The 26,553-nt window shown below is 38.9% G+C and overlaps 1 protein-coding gene and 1 long non-coding RNA gene across 6 annotated transcripts in view; one reads left to right on the forward strand and one right to left on the reverse strand.

Annotated features, from left to right (window-relative positions):
* The window catches only part of RSF1 (remodeling and spacing factor 1), a 158,687-nt gene extending 145,907 nt beyond the window's left edge, over positions 1-12,780 (forward strand). For all 5 annotated transcript variants that reach the window (XM_042957506.1, XM_042957507.1, XM_042957509.1 and 2 more), the window contains 3 exons: positions 1,173-1,393; positions 3,974-4,162; positions 6,961-12,780. In XM_042957506.1, coding sequence (XP_042813440.1) covers positions 1,173-1,393; positions 3,974-4,162; positions 6,961-7,523 — 973 coding nt within the window. In that variant the 3' untranslated portion in view covers positions 7,524-12,780. The remainder of the gene's footprint in view (positions 1-1,172; positions 1,394-3,973; positions 4,163-6,960) is intronic.
* On the reverse strand, positions 1,305-26,199 carry LOC122230973. Its single transcript, XR_006208035.1, has 4 exons — positions 25,896-26,199; positions 22,455-22,585; positions 1,617-1,737; positions 1,305-1,390 (listed from the first exon to the last, which is right to left on the reverse strand). It is a non-coding gene; the product is annotated as an uncharacterized LOC122230973 (long non-coding RNA).
* Positions 26,200-26,553: the final 354 nt, after the last annotated feature.

Below are 26,553 nucleotides of genomic sequence, written 5' to 3' on the forward strand. Positions count from 1 at the left end.
AGGTAATTAGATACTATTGTCTGATGACCCACAGAGGTTTTGGTCAGGGCAGGTAATCCAGTATGGAAGATCAGGAAAGATTTTCCTGCAGAACAAGAAACAACGTAGTTTCTCCTCTCAGATTGTTGGTGGAAGAAACAAACATACAAACCACAAAAAGTCATTCAGTGTGTGATTGTTACTAAAAAATATAGGTAAAGCCTAAGTTAGGGTACAAACAAAGAGTCCAATAAATTTAGGGAGTTCAAGGAAAACCTGGGAGTAGAAATAGAGCTTGATCTGAAATTTGAAGAATGAAAAACTGGGCAAATCAGTGAGTTTGAGATTTAAAGCATCCTATGAGAAGTCATGTGTCCAAGGCAGCAAGACATAAAACATCATGGAATATTTAGGAAACTCCTGGTATGTCAGGGTAGCAAGAACATGGGGAAGAAGAAGTAAAGAGTGCCCTGCTGGAGATGTGATGAAGAGATAAAAAAGGCCCAGATGATGGAGTGATTTGTTAGTCATGCATAGGAATTCAGACTCTTACCCTGAAAATGATGATAAAAGCCCACTGATTGGTATTTTAACAGCAGACTAATGAGGTTTATGTTTCAGAAGACTTCATCTTGGCCTTCATTTGGAGGATATATGGAGGGGAAATGAATCTAGAGACTATGGAGACTCCCTGGAGAATTGCTGTAGTGATTTAGTGGGAGATGATTGCCTAAACAAGGAAGAAGGATCAGGTCTGAGATAATATCTTTAAGAGGTCAACTCAAGGAAGAGTTAATAATTTGTTAGATGTGAGAAATTAAAAGGGAGAAATTAGGAAAAATACCAGATTTTTGGTTTGAGTTACTGGATAGGTAATAGTACCAAATACAAGGCTAGGAGACACAAGAGAGGAATAGGTTAGGAAATAATGAGTTATCTTTGGAACATGTTGAATTTAAGGTATGAGAGGGACATTCCAAGAGGCCAAAGTAATTTATAGTATGAAAATCAGCATCAGTTCATCTTAACGCCTCCTAAGAAAAGAATAGATGGTAAAACCTTTCTCCATTTTATTAACAGACAAATTGATAACAATTACCCAGGTATTTTACATTAACCATTACTTAAACGATTCACTGCACTTGGTAGAATTTGAACTCAGAATCTTAATTCATCTGGTTTCTCTTGAACAGATCTCAAGATGAGTTTGTTGTATCTGATGAAAACCCAGATGAGAGTGAAGAAGACCCACCGTCTAATGATGACAGCGACACTGATTTCTGTAGCCGAAGACTGAGGCGACATCCTTCCCGGCCAATGAGGCAAAGCAGGCGTTTGCGGAGAAAGACCCCAAAGAAAAAGTACTCTGATGATGATGAAGAGGAGGAGTCTGAAGAGAATAGTAGAGACTCTGGTAAAAAAAAAAAAAAAAATTGTGTTCTCATCACACCAACTCAGTAAATTCTTATGATTTCTGGAGTTAAGAGTCCTTAAGATAAAACTCCATTCAACTGTAATATAAGCTTTCTGATGAAACTTTGAATTCTCTTCTTATGATTTAGTAACTAAACTTTTCACAGAAAGCACATAAAGCATATCTAAGAAAATGAATACAGATGGATATGTTAACCGCATACCAAATTCATTTAGGATTGTGATGAATTCTTCTGGTGCAAAGTGTTTCCATGCCTAGACTTATCTTCATAGTGTTTCTTTAGAATCATTCTCAAATAAGGTGAGAACATTTTACTCATATATCTAGCAGTTGGAAAGAGAAGGATCACCAGTTATTGCTAACATTTAAATCTCTGTCAGTGATTCATTCATTTTTATAAATTAGCAGTAGTTGATGTTCTTATATTTTATGCTTATCCCTATTAACTGATTAAATAGTGACCAGTACAGTAGCTAAAAGAACAGATATGAGTCCTTTTTTTTTTGTAGAATTGGCAGATAGGTAGCTGTCATCTCACTGAGGAAGTGTCACAACCGGGAAGGAGTATTACATCCTTGACCTGGCCGGGGTTGTGGGCTTTTCTGTTTCATACATCTTTTTTTCTAAACTTCTTGAGTAAATGGAGACATCTTGCCTCTTTATCAGTGATTATTTCCTAAGAACAAGGACATTTTCAAACATAACCACAGTATAATTATCAAAATCAGACATTTTAACATTGATATACGGCTATTATCTAATTAACAGTATACATTCAGATTTCATCAGGTGTCCCAATATTACCCTTTATATCAATTTTTTTTCCTAGTCCAGGGTCAAATCCAGGAGTACACTTTGCATTTATTCATGTCTCTAGTCTCCTTTAATCTAGAATATTCCTCAAACTTTGTCTTTATTGATCTCCACAGTTTTCAAGAATACACAGTAGTTAATTTGTAAAATGTTCCTCAGTCTAGAGTATTTTTCTTTCCTTGTGATTAGATTCAGTGTACACATTTTTCAGCAAGAATATCACAGAGCTAATATATGTTCTCTGGGTCTCCATTATTTTTCCCTTTATAATTAACAGTAATTAGTAGGAAGGCATTTTTGAGACCTTATATATGCCATTTCTTTTCAGATGTTTTACTCATAGGTTTAACATTCATTGATGATTTCCTAGCTCCATCACTCTTTTTACCTTTATTATTTGGTGTTCTGTAAGAAAGCACTTTCCCTTCTTCTCCATACATTTATTTCTTTATATCAGTATGTACTTGTGGATTCTTACTTTAGTCTGTGGATATAATATGTTACCATCCCTGTGCTGGTTCAGTTTGTCCCAGATTTGGCCAGTAGGACTCCTTCAAACTAAGGAGTCCTTTGCCATTTTGAAGCCAATTTGGAATTTGTTAGCGCTCCTGAAAAACAGCTCTAACACAGTGTCATGGTCTCGTTTACTTATCAGAGATGGTAAGGACAGTGCTATTTAGCTACACTTTGGAAGTTTCTCCCTGTGCTATAGCTAGCAGATTTTATTTCCATGTGGAAAAAAGCCAAAAATATAACTCCAGTTCTGTACTTCTTTAGAACAGTCTCATCTAGGGTTAGATGGTTTAATCTGTGCAGTACATTCTGAAATTATTTAATCTGTGCCATACATCTGTACATACAGGAACAGCAGATTATCTTGAGGCAGAATAGTAACTGCCATCAAGAAGAGCAGCCATGTAGCTGACTGAGTAGCTCTAGGTTGAATGAGATATGGATCATATAAAACATCTTTTCATCTCAACCATTGGCTGCTAACAGGATACATTAATGAGGTTGGGCATTAAAGACCCCTGTGCACTTATTCATACTGTTAGAAGGAAAATAAGAGACTTATAGGGACTCCTGGCTGGCTCATTAGGTAGAGAGTATGACTCTTGGTCACAGGGTTGTGAGTTCAAGCCCCATGTTGGGCGTGAAGGCTGCTTTTAAAAAGAGAGAGATTTATTGGGGTGCCTGGGTGGCCCAGTCGGTTGAGCATCCAGCTTTGGCCCAGGTCATGATCTCGCAGTTCTTGGGTTCGAACCCTACATCAGGCTCTCTGATATCAGCCTGTTCAGCACAGAGTCCGCTTCAGATCCTCTGTTCCTCTCTCTTTGCCCCTCCCCACACTTGTGCTCTCCCAAAGATAAATATTTAAAAAGAGAGAGGAGGGTCACCTGGGTGCCTCATTCAGTTAAGCGTCCGACTTTAGCTCAGGTCATGATCGCACAGTCCATGAGTTTGAGCCCCGCTTGGGATTCTGTGCTGACAGCTCAGAGCCTGGAACCTGCTTCGGATTCTGTCTCCCTCTCTCTCTGCTCCTCCCCCACTTGCGCTCTGTCGTCGTCTCTCTCAAAAATAAACATTAAAAAAAGAGAGAGGACTTACAATAACCGATTGATTTTAAAAATGTTACTACTGAACCTTAATAGCTTTATATTTTTATAACCTAAGCTAATTACATTTCTATTTAATAGACTTAAATTTTGTACTCGACTTTTTTCCTTTTTTTTTTTTTTTTAACAGAAAGTGATTTTAGCGATGATTTTAGTGATGATTTTGTAGAAACTCGGCGAAGGCGGTCAAGGAGGAATCAGAAAAGACAAATTAACTACAAAGAAGATTCCGAAAGTGATGGTTCCCAGAAGAGTTTACGACGTGGTAAAGAAATCAGACGAGTTCACAAGCGCAGGCTTTCCAGCTCAGAGAGTGAAGGTAAGGAGTAGATCTCCAGTTTACAGAAGTTTGCACAAGGCAGAAGTAGAAGCTATAAAGTAAGGATTACAGTTCTGTACCATTTCATAGAAATTCAATATAGCCACTCAGATCTTTGAGACAAAACCCGTTATTTTTTTGCTGGGTCACTTTTTATACTTTAAATAAATGATACTTGATAAGATACCAATTTTTAACATCTCCATTGTAATAATTAGATTTTTCATTGAAATAGAAGAGTCTCAGAAAATTATCTGAGCAAAATTTCTTTGGCTCCCCTAATTATTCACAGCCCTCATTTTGAAATAACCTCCTGTGCCCTGAATAACTGAAGAGCTTCAGATACAGGTTTTTGCTGTCTTTCCACCCTGACCATGAACTTCAGTTGGTAACTTTTATTTCTTAATAGTTTTTGCTGTGCTTTAGAGCAGCAGTGTAGGAAAAGCTCCAAAATATGAATTTGTGATATCCATTTAGTCTTATGGTTATTCCAGAGTGCTTCCCAAGTTCATTTTAAATTATTCTAATACCTATGCCCCTTTCTGCTTTGATTTATTTAATTCTCCATTATTTATCACCTATTTTGAAGATTTCAAAGATCCTTATCCATTAAGCTTGAGCCCAAGTCAGGAAAGAAAGGGAAAAAAAGTTTGGACATGAGAGGCTAAAGAAAGGAGGTAAACATCTGATTGTGTATATTTTTCTTCATGTGTCATTAAAGACAAACATACATTCAGTAATTCAACTTTAGAAAACACTTACTGCACTAGTCACTGTTATAGGCACTGGGACCAGAAGAGTGAATAGCCAAAACATCTCACTCCCGTGTGTAACTCTTCTTTTAATTAGGGGCAGAGACAATAAACAAGATAAATAAGTAGAACCTGTCTTATATTAGGTGGCGATAAATGCTGTGGAGAAGAATAAAGGAGCAAGGGAAGTTGGGAGAGTAGCTGGGATCTCAGGGTACCATACGAACGCCTCGCTAAGAAGACCACATTTGAGTCAAGACCTGACAAAATGTCAGGTGTGTGTCCTGCATTTATCTGAAAGAAGAGTGATGTAGTCAGAGCAACTAATGTGAAGGGCTGGAGGCAAGTCTGTGCCTGGCTTGTTGAGGGAACAAAGTCAGGGTGGTTGAAGGAGAATGAGTGAAGGGAAGAATAGCTTGAGATGATACAGATCAATGGGGTCAGATCATGAAGAGTGGTAGTCCGCCAACTATGGCCCACCTGTTTGTATAAATAAAGACTTTGTAAATCAAGTTTTATTGGAACAGCCACACCCATTGTTTCTTACATGTTATCTGTGGCTTCTTTTGTGTAAAGTTGAGTAGTTGTAATAGAGACTGTAGGGCCTGCCCCTTACAAAAAATAAAAATAAAAATTGCCAACCCTTGATGAGGAACAGTGCCATGCAGTTGAACTTTCTGCAGTGATGGAAATATTCTGTATCTGTGCTCTTCAGTATAGTAGCCACTGGCCTCATGTGGCTTTTGAGCACCTGAAATGTGACTGGTTTAACTGAGGAACTGAATTTTTAATTTTTATTTTATTTAGATTTAAAATAGCCACATGTGATTACTGGCTACCATATTGGATAGTACAGTAGGCCATTGTATAGTATAGACTTCAGATTTTATTCTGTGTGAGAGCAGAAATAATTGGAGGAGTTTGAGCAGAGCAGTGATTTGTGTTTTAATTTGCTATGGTAGCTGTGATATGAATAAATTTAAGGGGACAAGGACAGGATCTAGGAGACCAGTTAATAGGCCAGGTGAGAGATGATGGTGGGTGAGACTAGGGCAGCAGTAGTAAAGGGGTGAAAAGCAGTCAGATAATGGATATATTTTGAAGGTAGACTCAAAGGATATATTGTTGGGTTTGATGGCAGAAAGCAAGCAATCAAAAGATGACTGAGCGATTGCAGTCGAGTTGCCAGTAACTAAGATGGTGGAGACCAGAACAGTTCAGGTTTGAGGCAGAGGTTTAGGACCTTAGTTCTGGACACGTTAGGTTTCAGATGCCTGTCTAGAAATTGCACATAGGGATGCCTGGGTGGCTCAGTCAGTTAAGCATCTAACTCTTGATCTTAGCTTAGGTCTTGATCTCAGAGTCATGAGTTTAAGCCTCATGTTGGGCTCCACACTGGGTCTGAAGCTGACTTTAAAATTAATTAATTAATTAATTAATTAATTAATTTAAAAAATTCCAGCATAGATGTTGAGTAGGCAGGTTGATACATGAGTGTGGAATTTAGAGGTTGCCTAAAACAAATATGAGAGTCATCAGCATATAGATGCAAAGCTGTGAGATTAGATGAGACCACCAAGATGTAGGTACAGAAAAAGGAAAGAAGACCTTTCAGGACTATCAAGGACATTTAATAACATGAGTTAGGAGCTGTTAGCACAGTGTTTCAGATGCCCAGAGTTGGGTGCTCAGTTTAATCTTTCCTTATCAGTTTGTTTACATGACTCCATAATTTGAGGGCTAGTGGATAGTAATTTCTCCGTTTGTTCCCCCCCCCCCCCCATCTCCATTTAATTTAAGGGCCATGATTAAGTTATCTGGTTCTCCTCTTTCCTAAAATCTTAGTTAAAAAGCACACTGTGGATCATACCATGGATTGTTATAGACCTGTGAGGAGAGAGAAACCAGGGCAAGTTTGAAGGGAAATACAGATTTCTGAGCAAGTTTGAAAGCAGGACATGGGCTGACTATGGGGAGGAAAAGGAGAATTACTTCAATCTGTTATGGTTAACTGTGTCGATGGCTTAAATGTGCTGTTTATTCTAGAGAGCTATATGTCCAAGAACTCTGAAGATGATGAGCTAGCTAAAGAATCAAAGCGGTCAGTTCGAAAGCGGGGTCGAAGCACAGATGAATATTCAGAAGCAGATGAGGAAGAGGGCAAACCATCCCGAAAGCGGCTACACCGGATCGAGACAGATGAGGAGGAGAGTTGTGACAACGCTCATGGAGATGCAGATCAGCCTGCCCGTGACAACCAGCCCAGGGTCCTGCCCTCAGAACAAGAGAGCACCAAGAAGCCCTACCGGATAGACAGTGATGAGGAAGAGGACTTTGAAAATGTAGGCAAAGTGGGGAGCCCTTTGGACTATAGCTTAGTGGACTTGCCTTCCACCAATGGACAGAGTCCTGGCAAAGCCATTGAGAACTTGATTGGCAAGCCAACTGAGAAGCCTCAGACCCCCAAGGACAACAGCACAGCCAGTGCAAGCCTGGCCCCCAATGGGACAAGTGGTGGGCAGGAGGCAGGGGCACCAGAAGAGGAGGAAGATGAGCTTTTGAGAGTGACTGACCTTGTTGATTATGTCTGTAATAGTGAACAGTTATAAGACTTCTTTTCCATTTTTGTGCTAATTTATTCCACGGTAGCTCTCACACCAGCGGGCCAGTTATTAAAAGCTGTTTTATTTTTCCTAGAAGACTCCACTACAGAATGACTTTTTAGAAGAAAAATTTCAACAAACCCTGAAGTCTTTCTGTGAAGTGACCAGTTTTGAACTTTGAAGATAAATAATTGCTGTAAATTCCTTTTGATTTTCTTTTTCCAAGTTCATGGTCCTTGGTAATTTCATTCATGGAAAAAATCTTATTATAATAACAACAAAGATTTGTATATTTTTGACTTTATATTTCCTGAGCTCTCCTGACTTTGTGAAAAAGGGTGGATAAGAATGCATTCCGAATCTGTGAGGGCCCAAAACAGAATTAGGGGTGGGAGAAGGCACTTGTGCTTTAGCTTTTTCATATTAAATATATATTATATTTAAACATTCATGGCATAGATGATGATTAACAGACTGTTTAAAAGTTCAAGTCTGTGTTGTTGCAGTTTGAGAACTGTAGATAACATCATACATACATCATTTAGTAACAGCATCCATGATATCAGCTTGTTTACTATCAGAGATAACCACACTTAATAAAGAAGAGATGGAGAAAGTACCATCATTAAAAACTCTAACCTGAGTTTCTGTTATAGCGGAGTTCCTTGTTTAAAAAAAAAATCATCTGAAAAACATTTGTACAGTAAAATGTATAATGAAGCTTTGACAACCAGATTGTGCTAGCAGCAAAATTTTTTTAAACAGCTTTATGCAGTGGTGATGAGGTGGCCTCTAATCTAATATACTATCAACGAAGAGTTATTAGTGATATAAATGTGGTCTTTCTTTAGGCCCAGGTGGACTGTAAACTTTGCAGATAGTGTAACTCTGGTCTTCTGGCCACTTAATATTTAAATATCTGAAATAGCCCATTTTGAAAGAAATACATCTATACATAACATACATGAAGAGATGCTAAGCTGACAGCGGTATTTTAGCACATTTGAAATGGGGAAAGGATTTTCAGGTGAATTTTAACTGGTCTATTCTTGCCCTTAGTATCTACTTCAAATTGAAGTCTACAAACAAAGCAGTTCCTTTGGGAGGTTTTTAGTTTGAGTTTTAGCATGTATGTGTGTGTATATGTGTGTGTGTATGTGTGTGCATTGGAATTTCCTATCTGCCTGGATATATTAGCAGGGTTTGAATGTAGTTTTGGCCTTTGGCCATTAGACTTCTATTAAAATTCATTAATAGTCACATGACCAACAGAGTTGATTGAGAACCGCCAATATACTTAATAGGCATGACATCCATTTCAAACATCTCAATGCTTTAATGAAAGATGAGCCCTTTGTTTCAAGAAAAAAGGGGTTTATAACTAAATATCTAACATGTAATTGACACTAAAATATGAACTTTGTCTTATTACTGTTACAGCTGTAAAATTTCAGGCAGAGCCATAAATAACATTGTATAAAGTGTAGCACTTGTGATTAAACCTTGCCTGTCAAATTCTGAAACCTTTAGCCATTACTTCTGTGAATACTTTTGCCCCGGGATTTGGGTTTTTCTGTTCCAGTGTTGTGTCTGTTGCCGGCAACAGACACACATATCTGCTGCTGGCCCAAGGAACTTTGTTAATTTTTCTTTCCAAATTAAGCATTATATGTGCTAGTCAGTGTATAGTAAAGCACTTCTCTTTTTTATTATTAAAAAGCTGGCATTAGACTTGCATTATAAATACCTCTCTAGAAACTTTATACTCCTTTTCCTTCCTCAACAGGTGTTGCCCTGAAGTCTTATCTTTTGGCCTTGAAAGTTTATAGCTGTTGTTTTTCATTTGTTGGTTCTTTTGTTTGTTTTGTTTCACTTTAGTTCTGTAGTACCTGCCCATTAATATTTTTGCTTTGATTCTAGCAATGTATATGTATCTGTATAAAAAATAAAATAATGAAAGCAGCCTAAAAATAGGATGCACCAATAGCATGTGGTTCCAAGCAAGTTGTGATTTTTATTTTGAGACAATGTTCCACTGGAAGGGAGGGAAGGGCTTAACATTTACAGACAGTAGAGCAGGGTTATGTAAGGAACCATACTCACTTACCAGGCCTCGTTTCTAGCCAGGTTTGTTCATTTATTTGAAAGTCAGTTAAGAATGTTAGCCTTTTTAACTGTCTAACAGGCAGGCAATACAAGAATTCCTACTAGTGCAAGGTAAGTGGTTAGAATGTGCAGGTGGCCTCTCCTGCCATTCTTCCTCTACCATTTTAGTCCTGCAGCTGGGTAAAGCCACTACTGTGTAGAAATTCCCATGTACCCTGTCTCGTACCTCTGGACACACCAGCTCCTGCTTCCACCACTCTATAGTTAAGCAAGCGATAAGAAGTGTTCGATGGGTAGATTATTTATTTTACAGGATGCCTAATGTGAAATAAGGAGTTATATTTACCCTTCTCCTGCAGAGTAAAAGGTCATTGTTAGAGCAAAGACGGAGTATTCAATTTAGCATAGTTCCACTGACATGGGTTATGATACCACTTTTGCTGCCTATTAATTTACCGAACTTGAATTAAATGTTTGTGAACTTGATAGTGAATGTCTGCCTGCTAACCTTACATTCTGATTAAGCCAATTAACTGTTTCATCTACAAAGACTGCAGAAGCCTCTGATACTTATAAGTTATTATGCAGACAGATTAATTGTGGGCGGTTAAATGTTGAACAGTTCAAAAACAGTTCTGCTGCTTGGTGACTAGATTTAGTCCCTCATGGAGTCTTGTGTTCGCTGAAATGTTACCTGAACATGCTTTGAAGAAGTTAAAAAAAAATTTTTAGGAAAAAGTCATTGTTCTGTATCCAAAGATATAATTCAGTCATTAGGAACTGGACAGAGTATAAGCAAGTGGCTCATTTGAGTTTAGAACATCCTGGATCCTTAGAGTACTAACCGCGGATTTAGATTCATCATAGCTGCTATATAATAGAGCCCTTTAATACTTTCATCTTTTTTAAATACAGATGGACTCCCAATGTCAAACTCCACAATCTATAGCGCGTGTATTAAGGGGAGATGCTGTTTAGTACTCAGGATATTTCGTTTGCAATTTCCGTAAAGGTTTGAAAACTAGCCAAATTTTCACAAAGCAGAAGCTTTCAAGTAAAATATGTGAAAGGAAATCAGGCTGAAAATACACATTTTGGTTTTGTAGACTTGTGTTGACAAAATAGTGTTTAGTGTAAAACATTCTCCGTTGTTGGCACATTATTAGAGAATGATGGCAGAGATATTTTCAAGAGTATACCTGATAATACTGAGGTTGGGTTTCCTTGACACATCTCTTTCCAGCTGGTCAAGGTTGCAGATGCAGAGAAGAAAGAGGAGTTGCATTTAGAATAAATTCATGTCTACTGATAGTCTTTTTTTTTTTTTTTAATATGACCTGCCAAAGAACCAAGGACTTCGAATGCTAAAGACGTTGTTGAAAAAAACAATTTTTAAACAAGTTAATTTTAAAAGGATATTATAAGCTCCAGTTTTCACTTTTGGGTTGATAGGACCCATCCCTATTATAATATGCATTTGAACAAAGTATACGTATTAAAAATATATATAGGCGTGTACTTATTTAGAGGTAAAATGGTGGGGAAATGTCACCGATTTTTAAATGGGATTGATGGAATTTACTTTGTCATAAAGAATGCCTTTTTAGCTTATGTTTGTGGGGTTAAGAGTTGTTAACCATTAGCTAGTTCTACCATAATCACTGAAAGGAACACAGTGAATCTGTAAGTCTAATATTTAGAAAAGTGAACTGTACCCTTCAACAACACAGTGGAACAGGCCCATGATTGCCTCAAAGCTATAGAACACGTATTCAAAGACCCAGATCCTTTTTTTAATAGAATATACATACATGTATGTATATATATATATATATAAGTTAATATGTATATACATACTTTAGATGTTAGCAGAAATGAAAAGTGAGTTTCAAATCATTAATTGACATTGTAAAAAGACAGAAGACAAATAATTGTAACTGATGTGGAATTATGAACATTTAATTGCAGAAAGTCTAGAGAAACATAGTGAAGTTTCTCTTCTTGGTTTGACATTCTAAAAAAATATTCCTGGTTCTCTAAGAAATAAGAATGCCAAGACTGCATATCTGCTGTAATCTATCTAGTCCTCTGCTTAATATTGTTCTTAAACTTTGTTAGAATAAAATCCATTCCTATTTTATCCACCATTCCCAGTGTATACCTGTAAACCTACTTTGGAAGTGGCAATTCATCTGCTGATTTTCTTATTTTTATACCAATCCTGAAAGACAAGGCCCTTTGCTATCAATGTATTTAAGCTGGGTTATTATATGTACACTTAATAGTCTGTTTTTGGAATATTTCACTTCAACTTAAATGATAATTTAACATTTTTTGAGTGCCAAGAATTGCTAAGTAACTATGTAACATACACTGAGGAGTCATTCCCCAGCAAGCGAGCAGTCTTCATAAGCCAAACTGTAGTGTGCTTGGTATATAACCACTTTAGATTGTAAACTCAATGCTTCTTTTTTTACTCAGATAAACCCTCTCAGAAATTGGTTAGAATAGGGTTACATGAATGGATTTTGTCCTTCATTCTGGTCATGTAAGCTCAATTTTTTTTTTCATTTTATATTTACACCATTTCTTTCTGGAAAATGCTGCAAACCCCAATTCTGGCACATTGTCATTTCAGTTAAGGAAAATGTTATTTTAATTTTAATAACTTTTAAGATATAACTATCCTATGCATAAGTTATACGAGAGGGCATAACAAATTATTAGATGAGTAGAAATTTATTAATTAAGCTCCTTAGACATTTTGAATGAGGAAAAAACATTTAAAGGAACTACATTTGTGTTTTTTGCCAAACCGGTACAAGCTAGTAAATGCACTAAGGACCGAGTGACCTGCCTTGTTCATTTTGCCACTGGATGATGTAAGTTAAGAATGGAATTGTTAATCCTAATTATATATTTTCTTGACTTTCATCGCTTTCTAAAGAAACCTAATTTAAGTGTTTGGGGTTTTGTTTGACCTGTATTTATTGAGTTCTGGTCATAGACCCGGAGCTGCCTGTCATGCTTATGGATGGCCAGAACAGTCATTGGGATACTTAATGGCTCAAGGCCTTCTGAATCATTTAACTTATTTTGTATGTTGCAAAAAAAAAAAAAAAGTTTATTTTGCTTGAGAGTCACATTTTTTATATAACTGTACAGATTTTAAGGGATGGGAGGTGGAAAAATACCCTAAAATAGGATGTAGATTTTTACAATTGTGTTTATGCTAGAACATCTACAGGTGCATTATGTAATTAAACCTAAAATTGTTTAAAAATTTGTGCCATGGTCTTTTTCATTTTCCTGCCCTTTAGCAGAGTTGGTGCATGTCAATACTGCTATGTGGACAAGCCTTGAAATTAGGCTAATAACCCTTGTCTCCAAAGCTTTAAGAACATTGCATGAAAATTATACACAAACACATATACACATACACATATACACACACACACACAAGTAGACATGCACACACAGATCTAGTTTAGTGTAAATGAATTTTCAATTTCAGAACAGCTATCATAGCCTCAATTGGGCAGTTAACAGCATATTATAGTGCGTGGTTTTCGTGATGCCTAACTAGGGTATTCTCAATGTTGGTCTGGTGTTTTGTTCTCTTAGCAAAGTAGCTTCTTGATAATGGTATCTGAATTGTAGCTTGCCCAAACCCGTCAGGAGGTTCTGTGTACACCTTCAAAGGGACTGTCCCGTGCTGGGATGGGTGGAGTGGGTTGGGGCAAAGCTTGGTTTCTTTTCAATCTGTAAAAGAAGGAAAACCTAGAATTGTTTGATTTGGTGGTTATTCAGTAGACTTAATTCCACAGGAGTATTTGTCTGCTGGAAGGGATATCAGATTAAATTCCAATTCTCTCCACATTTGATGAAACATATTTTTGAAATCTTGTAGAGTTGCTGATTCTAGCATTCTTTTACATGGCACATTTTACCACAACTTTCATTAAGACACCAGTACTTTTTGCTATCTGATAATTTTACCATTCTAATAACTCACCTTTACAGCACAAATGTATTCTCATAAAGAATTAAATTCGTCTAGGTGTGTCATAATTTCTATCTAAACTACCTTACTCTATCGTCAGCTAACATGGGGTTGTCGGTTTCTTTGCTATCATCATCCATTCAGAGGTGATGCCTGGGAATCATGAATTTCTAGGTGAAGAATACAAATTCCAGATAAGAATTTGTAAATGGTATATGTTAAATTTTCATTTTGGTTTTAAAGTAATAGTAGCTGGGATTCGGGGAGCGTTTGATCAAAATGCCTCTTGGATTTCCAGACATGCTTATATGAAATGCTTTATTTTCCTATGCATAAAAAAAATTATTCCTGGAATAGGTTCTCAGAATGCTTTATTTTGTTTCTAGGAGATGAGAGCTAAAGCAGAAGCTCCGAGATTAGCATAATACTGTTGAGAGGTAATCAGGAACGTGCTGTTTTAGTCAAATAGGGGAAACTGACGTGCTCTCTGCCACATATAGTGTACTGCATGTGTGTGTGGGTGGGGGGGGAGATTTGAAAACTGGAAATGTGATTCCAATAATGCACAAAGTAAATTTTGTGCATAGAAAATATGGGAATTCCTGGTAGCTTAAAGCTTCAGGGGTTAACTGCAGTGTATGAACACCTAGTGTGTTAGAATTGCAGTGCATAGTTGTTTAAATATAATATTCCTTGTAAGTGACAACCAAAATATGTTGTGGCTGGTGCCAATTATTTTTTGTTAATGAAATGTTCAATGTCTCACTACAGTCTGATCAGAACTCTTGGTGTTATAAGCCAGGCTTAAAGCTATTTTATAGCTCTTGGCCTAATTGTGTAACTTTTTCTTTCAAAATGTTTTATTATAATACTTCTGTCATTTCTTTCACTTAATATATGTCAATTGTCATAATAAAAAATTTAAATAATTTGATGTATTTAGCATGATGTGTTTGCAGACTTAGTTTATTTTAAACTTCGTGGCACATAAAAAGTTAAGAATTTTCAATAATACTTGATGAAGGCTGAAATTTTTTGTCATCTAAGGAACAGGTGAATTGTTCTCTACAATCTAGAAAGTAAATTTACAAATATCAATTTCCCCAAAGTAATTTTTTTGAGAGAGAGAGAGAGAATCCCAAAAGGGGCAGAGAGAGGGAGGGAGAAAGAGAGGGAGAGAAATGTGGGGCTCACCTGAAGGGGGGGCGGGGACTCATGCTCACCTGATGTGGGACTCCAACTCATGAACCGTGAGATCATGAATTGAGCTGAAGTCAGATGCTTAACAACTGAGCCACCCAGGTGCCCCCCCCCCAGAGTAATTTTTAAAGCTGTATGCCAGCTAGGTGAATTATAGGTATTAGGAGGCCATCTATCCAAAGAGTTCTATCTTTAGCCTCTGGAGAACTGACACATTAGAGAGGCCTTGGACTTGTTCTGTGTGGTACTCTGGGAGCACAGAACTAGACCAGAGGGCAAAAGCCATAAGGCAAAAGCTTTCATTTATTCTATGGGAAATTTTTTTTACAGAGTTCTGTAATAATAACTTTGGGAGTGAATTTTCACCAGTAGGGGATGTTTGGGTTTCGGCTGCACTGTCACTTGGCAGGAGTGTAAGTTCAACACATCTGAAAAGTGGTTAGACCAGATGACTTGAAGGGGCCCTTCCAACAATCCTGAGTATGAGTCTCCTCTACAAATGTTGATTTGATAAATTTTCCTAATTAATTCTCGGGTATAGCAAGATTGCCAGTGAATGGTGAACTCTCTTTTTTCTTTTTTCTTTTTTTTTTTTTTTTTAGCAACTAGTGGAATTCATCATTATTTACAATTCTGATTAAAAATACTGATTAACTGGGGCACCTGGCTAGCTGAGGTGGAACATGCAACTCTTGATCTTGGGGTATGAATTCAAGCTCTACTTTGGGCATAGAGATTACTTTAAAAAAATAATTACTGAGCAATTTTTAGGTAAAGCAGTTTTTAAATCAGAATTTCACGTAATGGAATGAAAGATCATCTATGCTGGCAAGAAATGACCAGCTGCAATGTTTCTCAGTGGTTTATTTGAAAATTTCACTTAAACACAATCAGTTCAGTGGAGGTGACAGTGCTGTGGCAGCCTTGAGAGAATTTAAAGGAGTCTGCTGGAGTCTACTGAATCCAGAGAATGGCTATCAGCCCACACCTCTTTTGGATTATGAGACCAGAGGATGTAGAAGAGTTCTTGTCTTATAAAACCAAGAATTGGTGTACTATGCTGGGACCATTTAGTACAGGCACAATTATAAAAAATAATGAGAATATTCTAGTGAAACTAAAGTAAGTGTTGGGTGAAATGAATGCCTGTCTCATTTTGACTCGTTAATGACTTTTCATGAGCTCTTTAAGGACCTACAAGTCTAAATGAAAATCAAAGAGAAAGAACACTCTAAGGGGATGTGACCTAATATTTGCAGCATTATTTTAGAACATAAAGTCATATCCAAATGAAAGGTTAACTAGGAACCTACTAGTTCACAGTGTAGGCCACCTATACCTTCCTTGTTGTTCCTCTTGCCCATTTCAGAGCTACTTTATCCATACTCAAGCACTCGTCCTTCTCTCAGCATGTCTCCAAGGAGGAGGCGTCTCCTGTTTTTGTCACATCCCTTCTGTGTCCCTCATCTAGCCCCTTCCCTCTTGCCTCCTACGGGTCCTCACATCTCAGTGCTCTCTCTCTGATCTCCACCTCTCTATACTCCTTTCTATGCAAACCGCTATCCTGGAAAACAGAAGTACCACCCTGTCTGTCTTCCAACCACTCTGCCTCTCAGTTATTTCTTATTTGACTGCCAGTCTTTAAAACAGATTATAGAAATGTTAAACTATATTTGAAGACTCGCTGAAATGTCAGAAATTCCTAAAAGAAACTCTGGGAAATCAGCAGGCTTCTCAGCAGCATACTTGGACTCCAACATTAGGAACAATTGTTACAGGTAGCTGAAACTTAAAACAGGGGAGATGTTCTTGCCTTCCCCTGCAATTGTTTTGTATCTTTCTGTTGAAATGTCTATTTTCTTTTCTCTTTGGCATTACTGCCTTCTAGTAGGATACCACTAATTGCACCATGGACTCATGCAATCAAATAGCTCTTACTCTATTAAAAAAAAAAAAAAAAAAAAAGAGGAAGCACTTGATTAATGATGATGTTAGAACCTGATTAGAACCTGTGCTGTCTCTAGTTTAAAGTAAATTTTCTAGGGGCGCCTGGGTGGCTCAGTCGGTTAAGCGGCCGACTTTGGCTCAGGTCATGATCTCGCGGTACGTGAGTTCGAGCCCCGCGTCGGGCTCTGTGCTGACAGCTCAGAGCCTGGAGCCTGTTTCAGATTCTGTGTCTCCCTCTCTCTGACCCTCCCCCGTTCATGCTCTGTCTCTCTCTGTCTCAAAAATAAATAAACATTAAAAAAATTTTTTTAAATAAAGTAAATTTTCTATATTTCAAGGCTAGTTTTTTTCCCCCCCAAGGATGAATTTTGATGGTAACGAGGGTTTACCAACAATGAAGAGAGAAGCAAGCTGGCTCAATTCTGGAAAATTGGAAAGTTGGCTTCAGATTCAGACTGATCCAGAAGGCAGGGCTGGAGTTTTAGCTGGGAGATGTTGTAAGCAGAATCAGGATAGTGCCAAAGAGACATGGACCCACAACCAGAAAAGGCATACGAGAGAGGAAGAGAAGTCTAGGAATCCATCTTTGTAATGATTGTCCTCTCAGAGACACAGCCACTTCTAATAATCTGGATGTGCTTATGCAGTGGCTTCCAAAAGTTCTTGTAAATTTCATTTAAAAACCATTCTTCTTGGTTTTTTTAATTGAGATATAATTCACATGCCATAAATTTCACCATTTCAAGATGTACAATTTAATGGTCTTTAATATATTCACAAGGTTGTCTCCACCCCCAAAAGAAACCCAATATATTACTAGCTCAGTATTACTATTCACCATTCTCCCCTTCCCCTCAGACCCTGGCAACCACTAATCTACTGTCTGTAAGGATTTGCCTATTCTGGACATTTTATATAAATGGAATCATAATATGTGAGCTTTTTTGTCTGACTTCTTTCATTTAGCATGTTTTCATGACTTCATGGTTTTTTTTTTAATTTTTTTATTTCATAGTTTATTTTGAGAGAGAGAGTTGGGGGCAGGGGAGGGGAAGCAGAGAGAAAGGAAGACAGAGAATCCCAAGCAGGCTCCGCGCTGACCACACGGAGCCTGATACAGGGCTTGAACTCATGAACCTGAGCCAAGATCTAAAGTTGGAAACTTAACCGACTGAGCTACCCAGGCGTCCTGACTTTATCTATGTTTTAGTATGAATCAGTACTTCATTCCTTTTTATGGATGAACAATATTCTACTACATTGTTTATGCATCCATTTTGTTTATCTTCAGCAGTTGATGGATATTTGGATTGTTTCCACTCTGAATATTGTACTCCAATATTCTTCTCAAATATTGGAGTACAGGTTTTTGTGTGGAAATGTTTTCAGTTCTCTTACATATCTGGGAATTAAATTGCTACATTATATGGTAACTCTTGTTTCACGTTTTCAGGAACTGCTGAACTGTTTATACGGTATCTGTATCTTTTTACCTTCCCACTGGCAATGCAGGAGAGTTCCAGTTTCTCCACATCAGAGAACACTTATGATTCAGTCTTTTATTATTATTATTAATATAGCCATCCTACTGGCTATGAAGTAGTTTCTCACTGTGGTTTTGAGTTGCATTTCCTAGATGATTAGTGATATTGAGCATCTCTCCTGTGCTTATTGGCCAATTGTTTAACTTCTTTTCAGAAACATCTGTTCAGATCCTTTGCCCATTTTTTAAATGGGGTTATCTGTATTTTTGTTCTTCAGTTATGAGTCCTTTCTATATACCAACCCTTACCAAATACATGACTTGCAAATATTTTCTTCGGTTCTTCAACTTGTCTTTTTACTTTCTTGATGGTGCCCTTTGACACAAAAGTTGTTAATTTTGGTGATGTCCAATTTGGGTTTTTGTTTGTTTGTTTGTTTACTCATGCTTTGGATGTCATACCTAAGAAACTGTTGCCTAATGCAATGTCACAAAAATTTATGTTTTATAGGTTTAGCTCTTAAGTTTAGGTGATTGGCCCATTCTGAATTGTTTTTGTATAAGGGGTCAGAGATCTGAATTCATTCTTTCGCATGTGGCTATCTAGTTGTACCAGCACCATTTGTTGAAAAAGCTGTTCTTTCCCTCATTGGATTCCCTTGGCATCCTTGTCAAAACACAGTGGGCCAGAAATGTATGGGTTTACTTCTGGACTCTTAATTTTATTCCACTGATCTATATAGCTATCCTTTTGCCAGTACTACACAGTCTGGATTACTGTAATTTTGTAGGAAGGGGCGCATGGGTGGCTCAGTCGGTTAAGCATCCGACTCAGGTTATGATCTTGTGGTTCGTGGGTTCAAGCCCCACGTCGGGCTCTGTGCTGATGGCTTGGAGCCTGGAGCCTGCTTGGGATTTTGTGTCTCCCTCTCTCTCTGCCCCTCCCCTGTTCATGCTCTGTCTCTCTTTTTATTACTAAAAAGTAATAGTTTAATTACTATTAAACAATAGTAATTGTTTTTCCATCTACTGTTTGAACTTAAAATAGGCAAAGGCTATCTGCTCTCAATCCTCAATGCCTAGCAAAATGCCTTATATATTTAATTCATTTAAAAATAAATCTCACTTCTCTGGGGCACCTGGGTGGCTCAGTCGGTTGAGCATCGACTTTGGCCAGGTCATGATCTCACAGTTCGTGGGTTTGAGCCCCACATCGGGCTCTGTGCTGACAGCTCAGAGTCTGGAGCCTGCTTCTGATTCTGTGTCTCCCTCTCTCTCTGCCTTTCCCCCACTCGCACTCTGTCCCTCTCTCTCTCAAAAATAAATTTAAAGGAACATTAAAAAAATTTTTTTAAATAAAAATAAATCTCACTTATTCACCTAATCACAGGTAGAAGCGGTATTGTTACCATTTTACAGATGAGAAAACCAAGGCTCACAGATTAAGTATTTTTCTAAGATTATTCTATTACACTTCTTTTAATGCAAAGGCATAGATAATAACCCCACTAAGCTTGCATGTTTATAAGAAAGCACTCAGCCTCACTGTTTCTTGGGTAAGAAGTTACTAGTCATCCCAACGAGCCATTTCAGGTTTCTGTCTGAAAACCATTAACAACAGAGAAGGCCAATTCTCTTAAGTCCTAGAGTTTCTCCCATTAGCCTTTTTAAATAAAGTTTTTTCCTTTATTGATAATTTATATATGCTTATAGTAGACAGAGAAGAGTAAGACAAATTAAATAGTCACATCGCCACCACTCAGAAATAACCACTCAAAATGTTAGTGCATTTCTCTTCGGTATTTTTTATTTGCAGATTAAAAAAAATTAAGATCTTTCTGAATAAAGGTCCTTCATAATAAATTAGTCAGTTTATAGAACCAAATAAAACACCCCATTATCTCTAAAAGCCAGATGACCCAGGCATGCGGGAAGCTTTAACAATAAAGAGCACACTCTGCTCCTTGGTCAGCATCAGCCCTGAGGGGACATGGAAGGTTTTCAGTAGAGAAAGGCAATGGCAGCTGAGGACCCCGCCTCACCAGCCCTAGACCCTAATAGGTTAGTTTGAAACTCATTGTTTCTTAAATTGCTACCTCTGGTCAGCAGATCTCTGCCACCGAATGTTGTAACATGAGCTGCTTTCTTCAGTTTAGGTCACTTTTTCATTCAGACTCATTCTGGCATCCGAAACAATGTCTGCTGATGTGAAGTGATGCCCTGTGTGATTTCTACTAGCTATACATTTAAAAAAGGGACCTTAGTGGTTTGTTAAAAAAAGGGCATCACTGCCTGAACTCACTTCCTGGGCCTGTTCCAAGATTTCCCATCTTCCCTGATAATCCTTGCCCTGCAAGTGAAGGACAAAGAAGGAAACTGAAATGAACCTTACAACCTTAATGTTAACCTTCTTCTGAAAACCCTGTACACGGTGGGAGACTATGTTGCCTGGCACCTTGGTGTGTAAGCAATAGGAGTTGTGAAGCATTAAGTGGATTAACTTCTCAAACCATATGTTTGAAAAATCAATGGGATAGGAGCAATTCCTATTTTTTGTTTTTGTTTTTGTTTTTGTTTTTTTGAGAGAGACAGAGTGAGTGGGGGAGGGGCAGAGAGAGAGAGAGAGACAGACAGACAGACAGACAGAATCTGAAGCAGGCTCCAGGCTCTCAGCTGTGTCAGCATAGAGCCCAATGCAGGACTTGAGCTCACGAGCCATGAGATCATGACCTGAGCCGAAGTCGGACACTTAACTGAGCCACCCGGGTGCCCCAGAAGCAATTATTTCATTTCATTTTATTATTATTATTAATGTTTATTTACTTTTTAAAAAAAAAAACTTTTTTGGGGGGCGCCTGGGTGGCTCAGTCGGTTAAGCAGCTGACTTCAGCTCAGGTCATGATCTCGCGGTCCGTGAGTTCGAGCCCCGCGTCGGGCTCTGTGCTGACAGCTCAGAGCCTGGAGCTTGTTTCAGATTCTGTGTCTCCCTCTCTCTGACCCTCCCCCGTTCATGCTCTGTCTCTCTCTGTCTCAAAAATAAATAAACATTTAAAAAAAAAGAAAAAAAGAAAAAAAACCTTTTTTTTAATGTTTATTTTTGACAGAGAGAGAGAGACAGAGCATGAGTGGGGGAGGGACAGAGAGAGAGGGAGACACAGAATCTGAAACAGGCTCCAGGCTCTGAGCTGTCAGCACAGAGCTCAACGCGGGGCTCAAACTCACAGAACTCACAAACCGTGAGATCATGACCTGAGCTAAAGTCAGTTGCTCAACTGACTGAGCCACCCAGGTGCCCCTGTTTGCTTATTTACTTTTTGAGAGAGTGAGAGAGTGTGGGGGGAGGGAAGGTGGGGGGGAGACGCAGAAAGAGAAAGAGACACAGAATGTGAAGCAGGCTCCAGGCGCTGAGCTATCAGCACAGAGCCCCATGCAGGTCTTGAACTCATGAACCCAGAGATCATGACCTGAGCTGAAGTTAGACACTTAGTTGACGAGCCACCCAGGTGCCCCTGGAGCAATTCTTTTTAAAGTTAAAAGCCCGTGATAGGTGTCACAACAAATGTAAGTACCCGGGCTAGCACAGAATACAAAATCACTACTCTAATTTGTTTTCTCACTTTATCATTTTTACTTTCTCTGTAGTTTTTTTTTTTTCTGATTCATGTTTTTTCTTCACCTATTTAATTTTACTTATCTTTCTGTTTATTCATATTCATCACCCATTACCTTATAAAAGTTACCTTTTGCTCACATGTGGCATTGCCCATGTATGTTAACAGAGACCTTCTCAAATTCTTAAATTCAGGAATATCACCATAGCGTGTATCGTACCTTCTCCTCCAACCACCCCCTCCCCTGCCAAAGGAAACCCAACGCAGTGAAGTATAATTTTCTGAGAGTGGAAAGGTACCTTAAGTCATGGTAAGAGGCAAGAAAGCTAAGTTGAGTACAAGTTCAGGGCAGTCAGCTAGGCTCATTCATCATCCCACCGTCGTTTTAGCAAATTGTTACAGATTTGAGGGATAATTGGTGGCAAGTCATTCATGAATGCCAAGGGCTTGCTATATACATGGCCCTTCCCAGCCCATCTTGGCCGACTTTCCAGCCCCACCATGCCATCATGTGCCACACACAAATTCTTGCAGTTCCTCAAACACTACATGCTCCTTCCTATCTTTGTGCAATGAAATGGAATTACCTCTACGTATGCTTTTATCTTTGAACTCCTCATCTTCAAGACGCAACTCAAACATCATGTTCTCCTAGAAGTTCTCTGGATTCTCACGAAGGGCAATCCCACGGTACTTGGTGCAGACTTCAATACAGCACCTACCACATGAGAATATAATTCTTATGTCTCTTCCCCAAAGACGATGAGGCCTCTGGGTTCAGCAAACAGTTTGGATGCTCTTATAGTGGCTTAACACAGAGAGGACCTGAATGCACAATAGTGGAGGAGAAATGAGGGGTCAGATTCATGAGACAGGAGTTAAGAGGTGACAGAACTTGGTTGATTGGAGGCAGTAAAATGAAGTGTGCAGGCTTTGCTGCCCAACAGCATAGATTGTAAATCAAGCTCTGCCACTTAGTAGGTATAGACTTGGGCAAGTTACTTCACCCTGACTTGTTTTCTTATCTGTAAAACAGGAATCATGATAGTATATATTTCCTAGGGCTGCTATGAAGACTGATACACATAAATTGCTTGGAACAGTGAGTACCTATCATACAGTAAGCCCTCCATAAATGTTAGTTGCTGGTTTTGTTCCTATTATAATTAATAATTATAAATTAGAATTAATTATTATTACTGAATATGAAGAGTGAGGGAGAATAAGGTCATACGGATATAGATTCAAGGTTTCTAACTTGAGCACCTAAACGTAAGGTGGTATTTTTCCATATAATAAGACGCTAGAGAAACAGCAGAGTTGAATGAGAAGATGGTAAATTCAAATTTTTATTAATACTATTTTTTAGAGCAATTTTAGGTTCACAACAAAATTGAGCAGATGGTACACAGATTTCCTAGTACTCCCCCAGTCATGTCTCACCTCCCTCATTATCAACATTCCCCACCACAGACGTACATTTGTTGCAACCGATGAACTCACACTGAGGCACATCATTGTCACTCAAAGTCCATAGTTTACAAGTTCAGTTTTTGATAAGCTGAATGAGAAGGGTCTGTGGAACCCCCAAATGGAGATGTCTAGCAGGCTGCAGGATGCAAAAGTCTATGGTTCAAGAGAGTTTTGGGATGGAGATAGAGATTGGGGAGTTACCTACACAGGGTAGTTCAAACCATGGGCATGGGTAAGTTTGCCAAGTCAAGTGTATAAGGAGAAGCACAGTGACTAAAGTCTATTCAAGGTTCTTTCTCACTTCTCTTTAGCTAATCTATCCGTTATTGCTAAAACTTAGTGACTTAAAATAACAAATATTATCTCACAGTTTCTGTGGGTCAAGAACCTGGACCATTTAGCTGGGTGTTTCTGCCTCAAAGTCTCTCCCAAAGCTGTAGTCAAGGTGGCAGCCAAGGGTGCAGGTATTCCATGGCAGATCATACTACAAAGTTCATTTATAAAGAAAAAGAGGGGCACCTGGGTGGCTCAGTCAGTTAAGCATCCAACTTCAGCTCATGTCATGATCTCACAGTTGGTGAGTTTGAGCCCCGCATTGGGCTCTCTCCTGTCAGCATAGAGCCTGCTTCAGATCCTCTGTCCTCCTCTTTCTCTGTCCCTTGCCTGCTTGTGTTCTCTCTCTCTCCCTCTCTCAAAAATAAATATTAAAAAAAAAAAAAAAAAGAAAGAAAAAGAAAAACCCAGCAGACCTACCTGTTGTCACTCTCTGTAACTTCCAAGGCTAGGTTAGAAGAGGCATGCAGCTTCTATCAGTCTCTTTTTTGGGACTCTCCACTTCAAATCCCAGCTACCATGCTGTGAGGAAGCTCAGGCCCCATGGAGACGCTATTTAAAGGTATTCCAGGGGCGCCTGGGTGGCTCAGTAGGTTACGCGTCTGACTTCGGCTCAGGTCATGATCTCATGGTCGGTGAGTTCGAGCCCCGCGTCGGGCTCTGGGCTGATGGCTCAGAGCCTGGAGCCTGCTTCCGATTCTGTGTCTCCCTCTCTCTCTGCCCCTCCCCCGTTCATGCTCTGTCTCTCTCTGTCTCAAAAATAAATAAACGTTAAAAAAAAAAAATTTAAAGGTATTCCAGCTGATAGCTCCCTCTGAGGTCCCAGTCATGAGCCACAATGTGTCAGATACTAGTATGGAAGGCTGGAGGTCTCAGAAGATAGCCAGTCCTGGTACACACTTTAGTAGTTTTCCTTCTTTCAACTCTATCACTTATTCAAGAGCCACATACCCCCTGCCTCTTATTTTCCAGAGAAAGGGAGTGTGTGTATGTAAGCAGGGGAGAGGGGCAAAGGGAGAGGGAGAGAGAATCTTAAGCAAGCTTCACAGTCAGGACAGAGCCCAACACAGGACTCAATCCCACGACCTTGGGATCAGGACCCAAGCTGAGATCAAGAGTACAATGGTCAACCAACTGAGCCACAAAGGCACCCCAAGAGTCTTAAGAGTACATATCAAGGGTATGATCCTAGTAAGAATGGATTTATATCAAGGGTATGATCCTAGTAAGAATGGATTTATAGGAAGCTTAATTCTTACTATCGCCAAAAGGCAGGAACATCTTTATACCTCTCTGCCAACTAGTTCTAAAAGGTGATGGTTTGTAGTGAAGACATTAAGCTTGACATTAAAAGGCAGGAATTTAATTTCTAGCTGCATACTAGTAATGTAGACCGCAGCAAATCACTTAATTGCTCTGATCTTCAGTTTTCTCATCTATACAGTGGGCATAATAGCAGCCACCTTGCATACATCACAGAATTATTATAAAGACCAAAAGAGAGAATGGGTGAGAGCATTCTTCTGACAAGTAAAACAGTATACATATGTGAGACTTAAGTGTCTACTTTTATTACTTATAGGGATTTATATAGGAAGTAAAGGAACAAATCCTGCCCTTCTTTAAATTCTTGGTGATATGCTTCCCTTTGATGTACATACGCTTGGATACTTCCTCTGAGACTGTCACTGTAACAGGTGAAGAGTTCCTTGTCATAGCTAAGATCCCTTTTCTTCAGTCATTAACTTGAATAAAATGTTTTGCTGTGAGACAATCCCCCCTTTTTTTAGTATTTTTAAAAAAAATATTTACTTATTTTTGAGAGAGAGAGAAACAGAGTGCCAGCGGGGAAGGGGCAGAAAGAGAGGGAGACACAGAAGCTGAAGATAGGCTCCAGGCTCTGAGCTGTCCACACAGAGCCAGACGCCAGGCTCCAACTTACAAACTGTGCGATCGTGATCTGAACCGAAGTCAGTCACTTAACCGACTGAGCCACGCAGGTGCCCAGAGACAACTGCTTTTTAACGACACTATAAAAACTATGTCAAGTTGATATGAAATTATTATACAGGTTTTAGCCAATTTTCTCTCTGCATGATTTGGGGGATTCTGTTTCTGAGCAAAGCACTGTTTTACTATATAGCCAACCGCGTGCAGCTGTCTCAGGAACCCTGAAATTCTCCATTTCCTGTATTAGATTGTTAGCTACTCTCAAAGCTTACTTTTCCTCCTGAATTCTTCATCTTGGAGAAATGAACCAGCATCCAATCACTTAGCCTGGAAATCATCCTTGGCTTCTTTTCTTCATCCATCCTCTTCTTCATTTTCGCCACCTTCTTTCCCTCAGTCTCCCTCCAGATTCTGAGGACTTCACCTTTGTAATAGCTCTAGACTCTATTCCATTTCCATTCTTACTGCTACTCTCTCACCTATACTATAGCAACAACTTCCTAATACTCTCCCTGCTCAGAGTGCCCCTCCTCTAGTCTTGCTACCAACAAACGAATCCCAGTTTAAAAAAATCGAACACGGGGCGCCTGGGTGGCTCAGTCGGTTAAGCGGCTGACTTCAGCTCGGGTCATGATCTCGCGGTCTGTGAGTTCGAGCCCCGCGTCAGGCTCTGTGCTGACGGCTCAGAGCCTGGAGCCTGTTTCGGATTCTGTGTCTCCTTCTCTCTGACCCTCCCCTGTTCATGCTCTGTCTCTGTCTCAAAAATAAATAAATGTTTAAAAAAAAAAATCGAACACTCCTCTAGTCAACAGATAGAAATACAGCTACTCCACATGTCTGCCCATCCAGCCTCAACAGTGCTACAGCACAGGTATGATCATACTGATTTTACAGGCAAGAAAAGTTTGGCCTAGAGACTGACTTCCTTGA

Source organism: Panthera tigris, chromosome D1, assembly GCF_018350195.1.
Source record: "Panthera tigris isolate Pti1 chromosome D1, P.tigris_Pti1_mat1.1, whole genome shotgun sequence".
Classification (NCBI taxonomy): domain Eukaryota; kingdom Metazoa; phylum Chordata; class Mammalia; order Carnivora; family Felidae; genus Panthera; species Panthera tigris.